This window comes from Empidonax traillii, unplaced genomic scaffold, assembly GCF_003031625.1.
Source record: "Empidonax traillii isolate 1590-97213 ecotype Southwest subspecies unplaced genomic scaffold, ASM303162v1 scaffold373:size1354568, whole genome shotgun sequence".
NCBI classification, from domain to species: domain Eukaryota; kingdom Metazoa; phylum Chordata; class Aves; order Passeriformes; family Tyrannidae; genus Empidonax; species Empidonax traillii.
In genome coordinates, this window is record NW_020955566.1 from 637039 (window position 1) to 654780 (window position 17742).

The 17742-nt window shown below is 36.2% G+C and overlaps 1 protein-coding gene across 3 annotated transcripts in view; it reads left to right on the forward strand.

The window, feature by feature from the left end:
- TDRD3 (tudor domain containing 3) overlaps nt 1-10400 on the forward strand; it is a 102253-nt gene extending 91853 nt beyond the window's left edge. For 2 of the 3 annotated variants that reach the window (XM_027892893.1, XM_027892894.1), the window contains 2 exons: nt 4559-4695; nt 8847-10400. In XM_027892893.1, coding sequence (XP_027748694.1) covers nt 4559-4678 — 120 coding nt within the window. In that variant the 3' untranslated portion in view covers nt 4679-4695; nt 8847-10400. Of the gene's footprint in view, nt 1-4558; nt 4696-8348; nt 8454-8846 lie in introns of all 3 variants that reach the window. The other variant, XR_003572269.1, reaches the window with a different exon arrangement.
- Nucleotides 10401-17742: the final 7342 nt, after the last annotated feature.

Consider the following 17742-nt stretch of genomic DNA (forward strand, 5'->3'; position numbering starts at 1 on the left):
CTGTCAATGCATAACTTCTGTCTGGCTTTTCATTGTAATCCACCCATTCGTTGTTCTCAGAAGTTATACAACAAGTATTCACTGCAAGGTCTGCGTTTAAAAAGAAGAGTTTCCAAACAGTTCTTTTGAATGCACTGAAAGAGGGCTCGCAGCTGAAATGAAATGAGAAAGCTTTTAATGAAGTATACATTTACTCTGCTCTAATATTGTTAATTTTAAGAGTAAATTGGTTGTTAAAGTATTTCAGATGCTGGATTTAGAACGATATTCTGCAGCTGTTAAATCCATCAAATTTTTTATGTGAAAGCAAGCTGCTGGTCACTTGGCAGGACTGAAGTTACTTGCAGGATTCACTAAGCTCAGCTGATCAAGTATGGTGGTGGTGGTGGTGGTATAAGCTCTTCAGAATATATGGGTCCAAAATAAAAGCACCGGGTGTGCATATATTCCCATTTCACCCTTGTTTAGTTCTTGCCTGTCTTATGAGATGGAACAAAAAAGTAACAGCAGATCTTTATGGCAGAATATTGAGTAGAAGCTAAAAATTCCTAATGGCTTATGCTTCCCTGTTCCTTCCTTTTTTTAAATACCTAAAGAATGCTGACATGCTCCACCCTCTCATGTCACTCTAACCCCATTACTGCAGAAATATATTTTTGAATTTCATTGCTTGCATTGGGAACCTTTCCCCACTTTTTCCAATGGGTCTGCCAGTTTTTGCTGTCTTTTGCAGTTGTGATTTCTGCTATCATTTGATCTAAGGTTTCATAGTCCTATGTGGGCATTGTCTAAGTACTAGCATACTGAGTCCTGGATCCTAGAGTATTAAATAATGAATAATAAGCTGAAGTATGGAGATAAAATATATAAGTTTTTGGAGCAGTGTACTAATATAAAACCTCTGCTGGTAATAGAACAAGAATGAAAATGCTCTGAGATTTGTGGCCACCTTTGCTTTGTAAAATTAATCTAGATTTTATATGGTTAAGAGTAATTTAGAATGAGTCACAAGCAACTGATACATTGAAAGCAAGCAGTAAGGGAGATTGGAAAAGTAGAGTTGGTAGCAAGATATGTGACCTAACTGAATGCAGTTATAATGGAAGAAATGTGGACAGATGAAGTTTTTGGTTGAAGAACAGAAAAACAAAGAATTGTACATAAGAGATACTAAGTGCAAAGAAGGGATGCTGTTCCAGAAGAGGGATGGCAGTTTTTAGTGTGGGGTGGAGAGATTTTAAAGTAAAATGAGATAAAAATCCTTACAATAGAATTAAGGATTTCTTTAAGGAAATAAGGAATTTCCTTAAAATAAAAATAAAGATTAATAGACTGGGCCTGTTTGCACGGAAAAGACTGAGAGTGTAGTCTTAATAATATATATAAGTATCTGAAGGGAGGGTGCCAAGAGGATGGAGCCAAACTCTTCTTGGTGGTGCCAACCAATAGGACAAGAGTCAATGGGCAGAAACTGATGCATAGGAAGTTCCACCTGAAAATGAGGAAGAACTTCCTTAGTGTGCAGGTGACCATGCACTAGAACAGGTTTCCCAGAGAAGTTGTAGAGTCTCCCTCCCTGGAGATATTCAAGAACTGTCTGAACACAATCCTGTGCAATCCTGGTCTAGGATGACCCTGCTTGAGCAAGAGGTTGGACCAGATGACCCACTGTAGTCCCTTCGAAACTTATCCATTCTTTGATTCTTTGGAAATGAAATGGCAGTAGAGGGTGAAATATCAGCAGTGGTGGATTGAGGGTTGGTGATAAAGAAATGGTGACAGAAAAGAGATTCAATTACTTGTAAAGCAAGAAATGTTTAATAAAGTTATGACTTGGCAAATTGTTATTTTGGAGAATGATAGATCCATTTAGGATTAAATGTGAATTAATCCAAGGTAAGACCCAAGAAACAAATGACAATGTGTCGTCTGACGTGAAGATGGCAGACTTGAACAAGATAGGCTGTAACTGTGTGTGGAGCCACTGAGTTTAGAGTTGAAAGGTGTTCTGTTACTCATTCGTTATTATAATTTCCTTCATTTGCCACTGTCATTTTATTCAGAACTTTAAGAAAGTGAATGTAATTTCGCATTTCACTCTTACCTATTGCAATAAAAATACTTGATTTGGAATACATGCATCTGAAGCTTTTCATTTTATATGTAAAGACAACTATACCAAAATAGAAATGTATAAGACAAATTCTCATTTTAATTTGATTTTACTGAGTTCAAAGGATCCACAACATTAACTTTGAGATTTGATGAAGATTTGCTGCTTTAGAAATTTACTCTGATATGCTTGTCCTCAGAAAGAGGTTGGCTGTTACAGGTGAGGTGCAATACACTTCACTATTTAATTTCTGTGCTTTTTGAGCAAAGACTACCAAGTGTCCAAAGAAAAGATTCGTGTCTGATTTGCTACAGTCTCTTGAGGACACCAGTATACATTGCTAAATTTTCAGTCATGTATATATGCCATTTAGTTTTCAAGTTTTGGAGAAATCCAGATACTAAGGACAAGAAAGTTCCCCAGTTTTTTCTTGAAGAATGACTGCTCTTATGTTCGACTGAAGCTTTGAGATAGAATTTTAAAAAGGCTTGCAATTGCATCTTTCTTTTGGCAATGGAAACTATTTTCAGCTATTCATGTTTCTTAGAGTATGCTGAAAGAGCTAAAGGTATTTAGACCACTTCAGTCAGCTAGCTTACATTTTAACATTTTGATCTTAGTGCAGCTTGTGTTGTCAGTGACAGGAGATTACCTCATATACTAAGCTGAGTGTTTGTACTAGAGCTAGTAGTATTGCAAACTATATTAGACATCTACTTCTCTCGTGGGTTTTTTTGGTTGTTTTTTTGGTTGGTTTTTTTTTTTTTTTGATAATCAGTGTCTCTGAACTTCTTTATATGAGGGACTTGATAGTGCTAGAAGTGGTAAAAGTACATTGAGAAAAGTAAATCTTCTGTCAGAATTCTGCTTTTCAGCCTTTGGCTACAGTGAAAATAAAATATATAAATCATTTATACTGTATTCAGTTGTGTTAAAAATCTGTTTTCTTCTACAGAAGGACTCTTTGTAGTGAGGCTTAATCTGGAAATATAGCTGTGACCACAGATATGCCCTGTAAATAGGAGACCTTACCATGAGGAATGTGGTTGTCTGTAACTGTTATTTCAAAAATGCATGTTAATTGATATTGAAGCTAATTCAGAAAGAGGGCTTTCTTGAGTAGATCTGACTTTTCACAACAGAAGGAAACTTGGGTTGTAGGTTTTTCCTTTCTGTCGCTTAGAGTGAAATACTTTACTGCTCTGACTTGCTTATTCTGTTATGTGCGTGTTGCACTCTAAGACAGTTGCTGGGTATTGGAATAGTTGATGAACTTTTAATGAATCATTCAGTGCTCTTGCTTTGTGCTGGTCTGTGTTCCTATGATGTGAATGAAAGGGAATAAGAGTTACATATTCAGTACTTTTTCCCAAAAGCAAATTTCTTCGAGCATGTTCCCACTAGACCTGGTGTCTGCTACTGTGTAGTGTTAAGATATTAAAGAAATGAAAATATAGCTGTTTTTCTGAGATACCGTTTGACAATCATACTCATTTTCAGGAACTCTTTTATTTTTTCAGCCTGTGTTTTTTTTCTTCTGTTTATAAATGTTATATGTTATAAACTCTTAAGCTCTTAAAATTTTTCTCTATCTTTAATGTGCACCACCTTCAAATATTCCACCCGATGGATATTTTTCCACTCAGTATTTCTTGACCAAAGTAACTATGTAGTTATTTTATTCTTCCTTTGTAAGTCATTATCCAGTATTTTGATTATTTTGGGGTTTTGTTTGTTTGTTTGTTTTTTCCCCCCCTCTGCATTCTATGTAATTTGTCAATATCTTTCTGGTATGGAGATGCCTAGGAGTGAATGCAATATTGCAAATATGTAATTACCTCTCCTGACATTATTCAGGGGGTATATTTATTATTGCAATGTATAGAAAATTCATCTCTAAATTGTTCGCTATACTTGTAGGCTTTTATCATTATTACTGCATCATAGATTTCTATCTGCTGTTTCAGATCTATGTTTCTAGCATGCATATTGCCAGATGCTGTTTCTTGTATTTCCATTTCCTAATTCTTTTATTTCATTCCACACACATTTGTGAACTCCTGAAGGCTTTCTCTTGCTCTGGCAGGTTATCAAGGTTACTTTGCTTCCTGAGTTTGTTGCCTGTATGACTCTTGGAAAATAATTTTTCTTTAATATGTATGATTTCTTTTTCCCCTCATAAATTTAATAACTTCTGCTGCTGCCCTGGGGGATTGAGTTTTGAGATTCTCCGGGTTTTTTTTGTTAGCTTTCCTAGGTTTGAAAAACCCACTCCCATATCTCACTTATTTCATTAAGTGGTCCTCAGCACAGGAGCAGCAGTTGCTATGTGTGCATGGATTCATCCATACATGTGCATATGTGTGGATGTGTGTATGCATATAACGACTCACGTATAATGCATTTCCCAGCTCTTCTGTTTAAAACAATGCTATTTACCTGCAGGAGGACGAAGAAGAAACATATGAGCAAACTCTAGAATTCCGCAGAGGAGGTGATGGTCAGCCGAGACGGTCCACACGACCTACTCAACAATTTTATCAACCCCCCAGAGCTAGGAACTGATGAATATGGAAAAAAAGGTAAATATAAGATATTGGCGTTTTCTTTATGTGTTTAGATTTCAAGAAAAGCAAGTCTGGATTTTCTCTACCTTTTTTTTAGGGATATTGGTACATTTATTATAGAAGTAGGATATCTCTTTCTCTGGATTTTATGGTTTACAAAGAGACTTAATATACCTGTGGGAAGAGGGAAGGCAATAAAAACGTTTCAGTAAATAGCTTTTTAGTTTTGCTTTATGTCAAGACTCATGTCAGCCCAGCAAGCTTTTACCTGATACTTTTTCACCTGAGAGCAGCAGCAAGATTCTCTCATTCACATACATGGGACCAGCTGCTTTTTTGAAATAAGTAGCTGCAGTCCCTGCTCAACTCAGGACTGTCTATCTCTGTCCAAGATCCCATATTTTACTTTTTATGAGCCATTCGTGGGAATAAATGTCCTTTCTGGTTTTTTGCTTGCATGAGAAGGAGAATTTGCAACACTAAAATATAAAATCTGTGAGTTCACCGTTGAATGGGGAGGTACAAGGCCAAAGAATTTTTACCATACTCTGAATCTTGAGGCATCTGTACTTTATTAATTACCAGAAATTAAGGGATTGTATATCATCCTCAGAAAATACACCTGATACATACTTTCAGAAAGTTTAAAAAGCCAGCCAGATAAAACAGTTACAGTTATTTTACTAAACAAATCACATAAACAATACTGCTTTCATTTTGCTTGTTGATTTTCTAAATCCTTAATTTACAAAGGATTGTGTCTTGAATAAAGAAAGCTTTGATGAGCCACATGCTATTTGATGTACATCCACAATGTTTCTTTGTCTTGAATCTGATTTTTTTTTTTTTTACTTTCCAGCCAGTTTATTTTTACTGATGTCTTTTTTGTTCTGTTCCTTGCTACAGTCCTCCACATCCTGTTGGTTTAACAGGTGTTGCTTATCTCTGCACCTTTTGATATTTCTGATGTGCAGTAACATGATTCTACTGTTTTGATTATATGCTCAAATACTTTTTTCATTTGGAGCAGTACTGGCAATGTAAGACCACACTTTATTTCTGGCTCTTGCCAAGGTGATATTTTTCTATTTTTGCCTATATAATATGATTTTCAATTTTAAGTAAGTGTATCATCAGTATCAATAAGCACGTCAGAGACAGTGTAAAACATGTGCAAGTATTATTCTCAAGAATGACAAGGCAGTGGAAGGATTAAAAAAGGTTTATTTCAGATACAAGGACCACTTCTTAATGATGCTGCATATTCTGGGCCCTCATGGGGAAAAGGCAATGCCCCGCTTTCTCCAAGGCTTTTTGTATCTTCTCTCTCTCCTCCCCCACCCTCTCTGGCCCGACGAGGCCTTGTACATATCTGCAAACGTGTTCACTCTCTGCATAGAAGGGAAAGAGATAGCTTGATTACAGCTTTTCACTGCAACTTTCTCTGAAATGCAGAAGGAAGGAAAACAAAAAACATCTAACCCATTTGAGAAGGCATTTTACAGTCTTCCTAAGTGAAATCGAGCTCTAGCTTCCCGTCACAAATTCTTCCGAAATTGTACCTATCCCTACAGATAGTTTGTGCAGAAACCATCTGAGTAGAGTTTTGATTGGCACAGTTGGCTCCAAGGAGTGTCATTGTGATCAGTTGAATGAGATGTGTAGTGTACACAGCAGTCAAAACCAGAGAATTTTTTTGCCTTTAGGTAATATTTTTGTTATTTCTCTAATTTTACAATATAAATCTGGATAACTGTGCTTAGCTTTGGTCAGTTATGAGGAACCACGGACAGTGATAGTGACTCCAGCATCTCGAGAAAAGTGAATGAATTGTTGGCAAGTAAGGAACGACCTTTCTAAGGTACAGGTGGTTGTTCCTTGGAGATGTTTTAAAGATTCTGATGGCATCCTGATTTAAATTGACAGCAGACATGGTATCAAAACCTACCTACTATAGAAAATAAGCCATTGCAGCTTTTCCCTTCTATTGAGCTTCTTCAAAAACAAGTGGTTGATGTAATCAGTTCTTCCCTCATTTTAAATGTACACAGAAAAATCAAACACGGTCCTTTTCTAAATTGCTTGCAGCTTACATGGACTTGTACAACAACAATGTAGCTTTAATGTCTTGACATGTAAAAGTTCAGAAATATTGAATGTCAGTTCCTAGAAGTGGGTTTCTATATTGGTTTTGCCTCCTTTTTATTCCTTAGAGCTTTTGTTCTTATTTCAAGTTTTTGATAACCTGTTAAATGAAGACCAGATTTATCAGGGGAAGTTCTAAGGGATCCAGTAAGACATAATTTTACCGCAACTTTCCTCTGAAGAATGCTTTACCTCTTCAACAGATCATTGATTAATGACACCTTTACTCACTGAAAGGGAGTATCTCTCTATTATATAAAGTAACTTAATGTCTTTTTCCTGAAGAGAGATGGAGAACTCATGATGGTTATTATTTTGTATTATAAATTGGTAAATTCGGTAGAATTTTAATGTTGTAGTTCATCACATTTAAAATTCCAAGGTGTCTTGTTCTCAAAGGCAACTTAGACAATACTAAAACTGAATATTGCTGGCCATATTTTATTGAGTATGATAGAGATGTATCAAAGGTGAAGCACAAGGTCCATGCAGTAGATGCATCACCTTATACTCAAAATCTCTTAGATCTACCTGTATAATCTTACCTCACTTGACAGGGAGGATTTATTAGCAGTGGTGCAGCAGTGCAGTGATGAAGCTGTACTGCCTCCTGGATTATTGTTCAGCACACTCATCCGGATGTTGAATTTGCACACGCAAGTCTGGAATTAGTATTACCAAATAATCGGTTCAAAAAACAGCAGTGTAATGGGGTTTTAAGTGTGAGGAGGTTTAAGTTTTAAAAATTCTGAGGTGTTTTTTCGAAATGGAGTTTGGATCCATGGAGCTGTTCTGTCTGGGGAAGAGAAATCTCCAGAGGGTCCTTAATGTGGCATTTTGGTACTTATAAGGGGGCTTATAAAAAAGATGGAGACAGACTTTGTAGTACGGCCTTTTGTGATAGGATAGTGGTGGTGACTTTAAACTAAAAGAGGGTAAATTCAAACTAGATTCAAGGCAGAGAATTGTTTTGATGAGAGTGTTGAAACACTGGAACAGGTTGCCCAGAGAGCTAGTGGATGTTTCATCCCTGGAAACATTCAAGGTCAGGCAGAAAGGCGCTCTGAGGAACCTGGTATAGTTAAAGATGTCCATGGTCATTGCAAGGAGGTTGGACTAGATGACTTTTAGAGGTCCCTTCCAACCCAAACTATTCTATGATTCTAGCCTTCTGAAGAGGTGTTTACCACAATGTTACAGGCTTTGGGTATTAAGAACAATTGCTGCAGACTTGCAGGAGGTCTTGACCTGGTAATTTTTGTGACGACAGAAGTATGGGGTAGTCGGTACCTCACTGTGATTGCAGTTGACCTATAAATTATCCTTTTGTGAGTAAACTGTCCTTAGTGTGAGGTGGAGAACACTAACTCAGAATTTTATCAGAGGGAATTTTTTGTGGGTGTGAGTCAAATACTAGCTTTAACAGGACTGTAAAATAAGGTATTCCTCCTGGAGAGTCAAGATGAAAGAATTAGAACCTAACAATAATAAAAATACATCCTGAGGTTATACTTTCTGTATAGAATGTCTTGATAGTCTGAAAATGAAGAGGATCAAGTAATCAGAAATTAGTGTTTTGAAGGATTGTGGCTTTTGGAGGAGCTTGAAAAACTTAAGAGTGGGTACCTGTGAGCGCTTGGTCATTATATGTTTCTTGGGTCTTCCTTTGCTCCTTGACAGAATTATTTTACACCTTGTCACACTTGCTATAAAATCTGTATCAAAGTCCTTAACAATGGAGAAACTGTGTTTTTGTGAGAGAGAAGTCGTTACCAGAAAGTGTTCTTTGTACTAGACCAATGATATTTTATTGCACTGAAGTGCAGCCTTCTGATTTATTCTTTTAGAGAGTTCTGTCTGTAAGTACTGAAAAGCATATATCCAGTCTTTTGGAAGAAGAAAATGAAGTAGCAGTAAAGTGTGTGTTGCACAAAGAGCCCAGGGATGGGAGGTGGTGATGGTTTCTTGAGTGCCATTATTTTTTTTATCCTTATCTTATGTATTTTTTTTTTTTCATTTAGAAACTTTCTCGGAGTCGGGGGAAATTCACTGGCAGTTCCCAACTTGCTGAAGACTTCTAGAAGAAATTCTGGCTTTTTTCCAGGCAGCAGGATGGAACAAAGAAAGCTCGTGTGAGCAGAAGGAATTTTGACCTGACACCACAAGAGACTTTTTTAAAGTTCTTAGTTAAATGAAGCTGAATACTTTTTACACGTGAAAGAGGCAAATTGTCATTGCTGCCATCAATAAAACCACGGTGCACTATTCTATTCTTTGCCTTGTATTCTTTTTACTGAGCCTCCATTGTTAGTTAATATAATAATGTATCATGATTTTTATTAATTTTGAACTGGTTTTGGTTCTAATATTGCTTCTACTAAAGTAAAATTAAAACATATTTTCTCAAAAGGTGACAGAATTGGGCATTTAATTTAGATTTTTGGTTAGCATTAGTAAACATTTTAAAAAAGTTTCAGCTAATTATTGTATAGTAAAATTCTGAATAAGCTTTGACTGGATTTTCTGTGGGGTTTTTTTTTCCAAAGTTGCTGAAGGCCAAATTACAGATTTGCCTATTATGTTTTTCATGATCTGTGACCAGAAGGTCAAAGGGGAGAAAAGAAAAAACATCAGTTTCAACAGTCTTTTTCTAAATAATTTTAGGTAAGCATTTTATTTTTAGGAATATTTATATTACAGAAATAGAAACATTTCTAAGAGGTACAGAAAAATCATTTAAACAAAAAATGCCTAAAGATGCACGACCATTTTAAGCATTACTGTGTATACATGCACACATATGCAATGGTAGGTACTTTCTTGCAGCTTTAAACTCTGCTTTTATTGCTTCATATTACTAGAATTTTTCTGTTGTCATTGATGCTTGAAAGAATCTTATGTCAAGCTACTTTTCATTCTAAGCTGTATCTTCGAATCTTATGTGATTATGACAAATAGTTGAAATTTCACTATATCTGAGAAGCACTCAAAATCTATGTAACATGCAAATCCCTTCTAAGCTTTATTCTGATCACTTGATTAAGACTGAAATAGCACTTGTGTTTTGAGGTAGTTTTGTAAAGATAGAATTATACCTGAGAGATGTATTGATGGTATAAGTTGTACAATTAATTCTACTGAATTTCTCTCTTGAGTGCTCACACAAAACTCTGTTTGAATAGAACCTTGTTTATTTGGATGATATGAACTTTTATATTGAGGATGTAATTGAATGTACCTGCAGTACAGAATTTGGATTTCTGTCTGAATGCAATCACATCTTAACCAATCAAGTAAATGTTTTCAGAATAGTAAGAAATCAAATGTTTTGCTGCCTAATGGATCCTAAGCAGCTTCTTGATAATTATGATGCAACTCACCAATTATTCTTAAGAATTTTGGAAGTTAAAACATGAGCTATACAACATTGAAGTTCTTCACTTTTAACTGACATACAACAAATTTTATGAAGTCTGTTAGGTTTAAGTTAGGAGCCACTTTCCAAATACTATCAATCATCCTGATCGGTTCTGCTAAATTGTACCAGCAAATAAATAAACTCTAGATCTAATACATTGGATGTTGGATGCTTTACTTCCAGTAATATTGCTAAGACCAGTGACAGCAACTATTCAGCTTCATAAAAAAGTGCAGCATTGTTTTAAAAAGCAGTTTTGATTTTTCTTTGCAAATGGGATGTGCATTAAACAAGTCGTACAATCAGTGTACCAAAGCAATTTCTGAAATTAAAATAATTTTTATGTTCTTTTGGGCTTTCATTCCTGCTGTGAACTAATGAATGAAATTCAGAAAACTACAGTCTGATTTAGTGAACTATAAAAAATAATGCCTACGAATACCTACAAAATTTTAAGACTGTACAAATATGAAGCAGCATTCCTCTGTAGTGATTGTAGCATTCTGAGATTACCACATGGATGTATAGCTGTAGGAAAATTAAATGTCCTTGAGAATGTTGTTTTTCTTTGTAAAACAGTAAAGACCGTGTCCTGGTCTTTTCGCTGGTGCTGTGGAACTGGAAAGCAAGAGTAAGCAAGCAGCAGCAGAGTCTTCATGAAAAGTCACATAGTCTTCATGTGTTTTATGATTATTTACTGGTTTGGTTTTGGCTGAAATAATGTCTTCTGAAAGCTCTGCTTGTTTAGGATCTGAAGAACTGGTGTTTGAGTAGTTAAAAACTATTTCTAATGTGTTCTGAAAAACAAGAATTCATACATTTGTTCTCATTGATTCCTGTATCTGGAAACATGATGATAAAATAGGTAGGTATATAAATTATTTTCTTGATTTTAATAGTCCATCAAAACCAAAAATACAATAATTTGCCAGTCATAATGTAGTTAAGTTTGCATGCACAAGAACAAGATTAATTTATTTAGCTTTTATGTACAGAAAAAGTTATCATGTCTAGATGAGTCTTCAAAACTGATGTGAAAGTTAACTTCTAGCTTGTTTAAAACAACAGCAAAAGCAAGTTTCTGAACTTTGTGTGGTCACATCTGTGTAGATAAACAGAAAAGACTGATAAGGAGCACTGGATCCTGGTCATGCACGCTATTTAGTTACTAACTTGATTTGTGACTCTATTTGGAAGTGTTCTTTACCAGCTGTTTCTAAGACAAACCTGTCACAGAGGAACTTTGCCCTTTACAAGCTGGACATGAGCCAGCCTGTGCTTTTTGACCTGTGAACCAATAGGTCCGTGGTCCATGGCCTTCCCTTACTAGGGTTACAGATAATAGCTTTTGAAAATTTCTGTTGAATTTAGGAATGCAATTTCAGTGAGATGTTTTCTTTATCATGAATATTTTTACTGAATGAAAAAAGAAATTGAAATTTCTGGTTAAAGTATTCTAAAAGTTGTACGCTAATTACTTAAGTAATTAAGCTTCTTAGTAATTGAGCATGGAGTTTTTTTCCCCTTTTATATCGTTGAGATACAAAATCATTTTGAAACAAGGAGTGGAAATGTTTTGGTTTTATCTTACAGGTTTTCAGAATTTTATATTAAAATCTGACTGAAGCCATGTTTCTATTTAAAATTCTCTTTTGATCTAACATCTGATACATATCTGTATGTATATATATATATTTTAACATAGCTTTTTCTTTTGTCAGTAACAGATACTTTTTTGTCTTTGGCGACAACTGTCGCCAGGATCACTTGTCAAGGATCACTTTGAGGATCACTTGTCAAGGTCGCTCTTCCAAGAAACATGGCTGGAATTGTCTCTGCAGAATCTCTCAATAATGACTTGAGCCTTATGGAAATTGAACTTTTTGGGGATATGGCATTTCAAGGCAGTATTAATAGCACTTGTTTTCCTTGGATGGCAAAATGTTGATATCACAGGAAGGACAAATCTTATCTGTGAGATGTACTTGGCATTAAATATATAAAGATTTAGCTTGAGGTAAATCTGAAGACACATTTGCAAGAGAACTCCCAAACGACTAAGCTAGCTAGAGAATCTGGCAGTGTGGGGTGTACTGTCCCTTTCTAGCATTATGGTTGGAGGGAATTTGATACAGAAAAATCACCAGTGCTTTTATGCATAAGCAAGAGCATATAGCTTGGAGTGATTCTCTGTAGATGCTTTTTTGAAGAAGGATCCTAGTGCAACTGTCCTTTCATCACATGACTTAATCCAACCCCAGTAAAATACCATAACTTTCTTGAGAGCTGTGTAAGCTTGAAGAATGGCTAATTGCACAGTTAGGCTCAGTTTAGCTTTTTGCTTGCTATACAACTATTGGGGTATTTTCTTGGGTTTTCCCCCCCCCCCTTTTTTTTTGTTTATTTTTTGTGGTTTTTTGTTTTTTTCTTTCTGAAATGCTTTAGAGCAACGTATTACAGGAGACTAGCTATTATCTAAACTATGGAAGGTACTTCAAACATATAGGCACTGACCTTCTCCTAGAATGATATGCATGTGAAAAGCTTTGTGTAAAAGTGGCATCCTTCAAAGCAATGGTAAAGACTCATAATTACTCTTATTTTTCAATATTTACTTTATGTAATTTGCTTATATTGGCTTGTTTTAGCTTTAAACTGCAATTTTGTTTTGAGAACGTTTCAAAATATTTTAAAAGCTAAAGATAGAAATTACATCAATACTTAATTTTCCCTCAAAATTGAGAGGCCATAAAAGTCAGTTTCCGTGCAAACACTTGGCTGTTTCTGGACATAATTATATTCTGGAAATTGCAGTGGTATGAGTCAAACCATAATCTAGTATATATTAAAAATAAATCTTACATATGTTCAAATAAACAGGAACTGTGAGAGAGCAAATAATTAAGTGTATAATAGCAACACAAAGCACTATAGATGGTCTAAAAAATTCTGCAGCTGCTTCTAAGGGAAATGTTTGTAGTCATTGTATAGTGCCTTGTCATTTTTCATGCAACTTATCTACTTTTATCCTATGCATAGGTAAGTATTGTGCAGAAGATATTAATGCAATTTTCAGGCAGCTTAGTTTGTCCTGAGGTCTTGAATGCTTTGCTTTGCTTTTATACCATGCATTTCTAAACTGCAAAAGTTAAAGAACATAAATAGTATTTTATATTTGTTTTATAGTTGAAATAGTCTTAACCCCAGGTATATTTAGTTAGCCATTAGATAATGGCTATCTCTCTGCTAAAACAGCTGTAATCTAACTTGACTGTGCACAGATTTAAGTCTCAACCTAACTCTACTTGTGCTGAATATTCTTCTGTAGCTTTTTATTACAGGAACTTACTTTCTTTACAATACAGATAAAATGGAAAAGAGAATAAATAGGGAATGCTTATCATTTTGACATGCTACAAATGAAACAGTGTTTTTTGTACTGGGGGACTAGAATAGCATATACAAAGTCGATGTTCCATGTGCTATTTGAATGTAAAATAGCTTCCTTCAAAATTGATACTTAAGTTTTTGCCCCCACTGCTAATTAAAAAATATTTGAGCCCAGTGTAATTCATGGGATAAGACAGATGATCTGTTTTGACATTTCACTTCTCTTGCCATATCAGTCTTATGATCAAATGCTCCCAATAATAGATATCCTTGATGGCCAGGTACTAAATGTGGTTTTTACTCCAATTTATTGGATCAAAATGCATAACAAAACTTGATTAAACGTTGTACACAGCAAAGATGAGATATGTCATGCTGACTTAAGTTACAAGCAGAAGCTACGGCTAAGTTTCCATGTACTACAACTGCAGAAATGATAATAGAATTTAGTTGTGCTGCTCCATTTTACTTAGCTGTTTAAACTTTGAACTCTCATTTTCAAAAGGAAATAAAAGAAATTTTTACTGCTGTACATAAACCATTGAAAGTGTGACTGAGTTTCAAATGAGAAGCTGATGCCTATTGCATCTTTAGAAAGAAACAGAAAGTTAAAATTGTTGTGAAATGCAAAAACTTGCCATGTTCATCAGCTGAGAACATTTATGTTCTATGGATATGGAATCTGGTGGGTTTTTTCCAAAATGTTGAAGATTTGACTAACTCTGATACAGAATAGTTGTATTTGAAAACAACTTATCCCAGCATTTCATTCAATCTCTGTGCCCTGTGAGGAGGGTACAGAGGCTTTCATGTCTCTGGCACTCTCTCACAGCACTTTGCAAGAAGCCAGGCAACAATTGGGAGTATCAGATGAATATTGATAGAGAGGTTAAGATACTGATACTGGTTTATGAGTTCCTCCAAACTTAATTTGAGAAGCTGTACTCTGTACCTGAAAGATATGAAAGAAGCTGTGACACTCTGGTTAAATAGTTGTTGAAGGTGAATGCTGTGTCATTGATGTGTCACAAAGTGCAGTTGTGCATACTGGAACAAGGACAAGACAGTTGAAAAAAATACCTGTTTAAATGATGATATGGTAACAATTTTTCCGAATAAAGTATGCCATCTGCAAAGTACTCAGCATCCTGAAATACTGATACTAATGGGTAGAATGCACAGTATTTATAGGAAATATCTCAAATTTTTAAGATGCTTTGAATGTCATCCATATCAGCACCATTTGTTTGACTTGACTGTTTTGCAGTAATATGATTAGCTTCATGCAGATGTTAAGAAAGCGTATGACACTGTTGGCCTGAGGGGTAGGTGAGATGCTGGTATTTTCCAGTAAGCCAATATAACTAGTCTGCCACTGGATTATTTGTTTTCTCTTTTCATTGGTGGTTAGAAGTAACAGTGGCTATGAGTTACTGTTTCCATGATATGTTTGGAGGCCACTCTTTTAGTAAGAGCAGACCATATAGGCTCTTATGGAGGATTTGTGGGTCATATTCTAAAGCCCAGCCAATCTGTATAACTGAATTTATGTCCTCATCTGACCAAAATATTGAAGTGTCCTCTTGTAATTTTTGTACCTCCTACAGTGGAGAAAACATTCATGAATGATGAGTCACACTGTTTCTTTGTTTTGTACAGTCAGCTCTAGTTTGGGCAACAAGAGCTCATGTAGTCATCCATGTGTCTCTCAAGGAAATGTGTGTCTGAATTGTTTGGCCCACAATGTTCAGCTGGGGCATTTCTGTGCTGCAGTCTGTAAACTGCTGACCACTGCGTAAGTAATTTTTGTCACTTTTCCCTGTGTGATGTAACACCTACAATTTAAAGCCAGTGTAATACAGAATAATAATGATATTTGGGTTGGTTTTGGTATGTTGTTTTTTCCTGATAAACAAAAAATCTGCTTTGAAACAGGATAAATATTCTGGTTCGAGGTGGACTGGGCAGGCGTAATACTACTGTGTGCTTTTGTCTCAGATCCTTTCATCAAAGTCTGCTTATCAGTGCTACTTTGCATTTTAATATATTTTTAAGGCAGTTTTGACTTTGATCACATAGAATGTAGACTTTTATCCAGATATTTCTTCAGCATAGCAAATAGCACTCTCCTGAGTCCTCTGCATATGAGTTCTTCATTAATTTTTTTTTGTGGACATTGATTAACTTATCCCTTTGATAAAGTTCCTTAGCTCTTGAAAGCACTTAGCTCTCATTCTATTACTTCAATTACCAGATTGTTCCAGAATTTAATTCATCAGAAGGCTAAAAATCTTCTAATTACAGTCTAAACATATTCAATTATACACACCTGTGCTTGTGACACTGTTGACCTTCACTTTAAAGAACTCTCATCTGACCCTTGAGGTATTTTTTCTAAACTGTGCTGAAAGAAAAATATTCTGTGAATTATGTCCATTAATCATTTAGGATGTGGTAGCATGCTGTCACAGGAGGTTCTATGACTCACACGGACCTTCATGCTTATGTTGTGTACAGTAGTATCTCTTCAGTTGTGTATGTCTTTATTGAATTGATTACTTCTTTAAACTTGTCATTTTGCATACCTTTCTTCTAGTGGTCGGGGAAAAAGACTGTGTGGTTACAGAACAGGTTAGATGGGACCTCAGGAAGTGTATCTCTAGGTCAACCTCCTATCAAAACAGAGTCAGCTATGAGATCAAATAGGGTTGCTCAGGGCTTTATCCAGTCAGGTCTTGAAAACAGTCAGGGATGCAGATACATAACCTTTTTCTGCAACCTGCTCCAATGTTTGATTCGCTGTCCCTGTGGGGAAGAAAGCCTTTCCTTTACATACAGTCTGAGTCTGTCCTACTTCAGTGTGTGGTGGTTGTCTTTTGTCTTCCTACCCTGTACCATTATCTTGATAAATCACCCTATGGGAATAGATCCCCCTGCACCTGTCTTTTCTCTAGGCTGAACAGGCCCCTGCTGTTGACCCCATTGAACTCATTCCAATTTACTGGTGTCCTTCTTGTACTGACAAACCCAAAACTGAATGTGATATTCTAGTGGGGTCTAATGAGACATGAGTAAAGGAGAATGATAATTTGCCTTGATTTACTGTCTATGCTTCTCTTGATATAGCCTAGAATACTGCTGGCCTTCCTCGCTGCCAGAGCATATTATTGACTGACATTCAACTTACTGTCTACCAGCATCCATAGGTCTTTCTTCAAAGAGCTGTCACCCTGCCAGTCATTCCCTAGTTTGTAGCATTGCAAGGGGTTCTTCCTTCCAAGGTGTTGAAATTTTTATGTCCTTTTTTCAGTGAGGTTCCTGTCAGCCCATTTCTCCAGCCTGTCTGTGTCCATCGAACTGGTAGCCCTGCCATCGAGCATATATTCTCTTTGTTCTCCTTTCAGCCTGCCTCGAGTCTGGTATTCTTGCAAACTTTGTAAGGAACCAGTTCACTGCCTTCGTCAGGTCACTGATAAAGATGCTAAACAGGACAGATTACAGGGTAGGCCCCTATTGTACTCCTGTTGTTACTGGCGTCCAGGCCAGTAGGTTTGTTGGCCTTCTGCAGATACAGAGTGTCAGCACTCAGTGACTGCTTTGTTCTTGAATCATCTTTTAATCTCCTTAATCACCATAGAGCACAAAGGAACATTTTAGGACAAAGATTAGTTGATACAATAACAAGAGGTAATTATTCCAGTGGCTGGGGGCTCAGACACTAATAACCTGTGCTACAGAAGGCGAGTGAAACCTTTGCTCAAGAAGAGAGATTTGCAGCAGGACTGTGTGACAGGGAGTACCTGTTACAAAACTCAGATAGTGGCAACTGAGCCTAGGGTAGAAGAGGTTACTCATTCTATTGTTATTGACAGTATGAAGCAATTTTTTTATCTTAAATATGCTCTTTGAAATGAAGTAGGGCAGGGAAGACATCCACTGACAGTGATATGTGATACGGAAGGACCCAGAAGCAAAGTATTCTAATGCTGTCAGAGGAAAATCTCTCTGCTAGCTACTTGTGTTTCCAATGGGGAATAGAAATGAGTGTCTTGGACAATGTCAGGAGCAGGGGTAGCTTTGGGCACAAGATTAACTAAGTCTGATGAGCA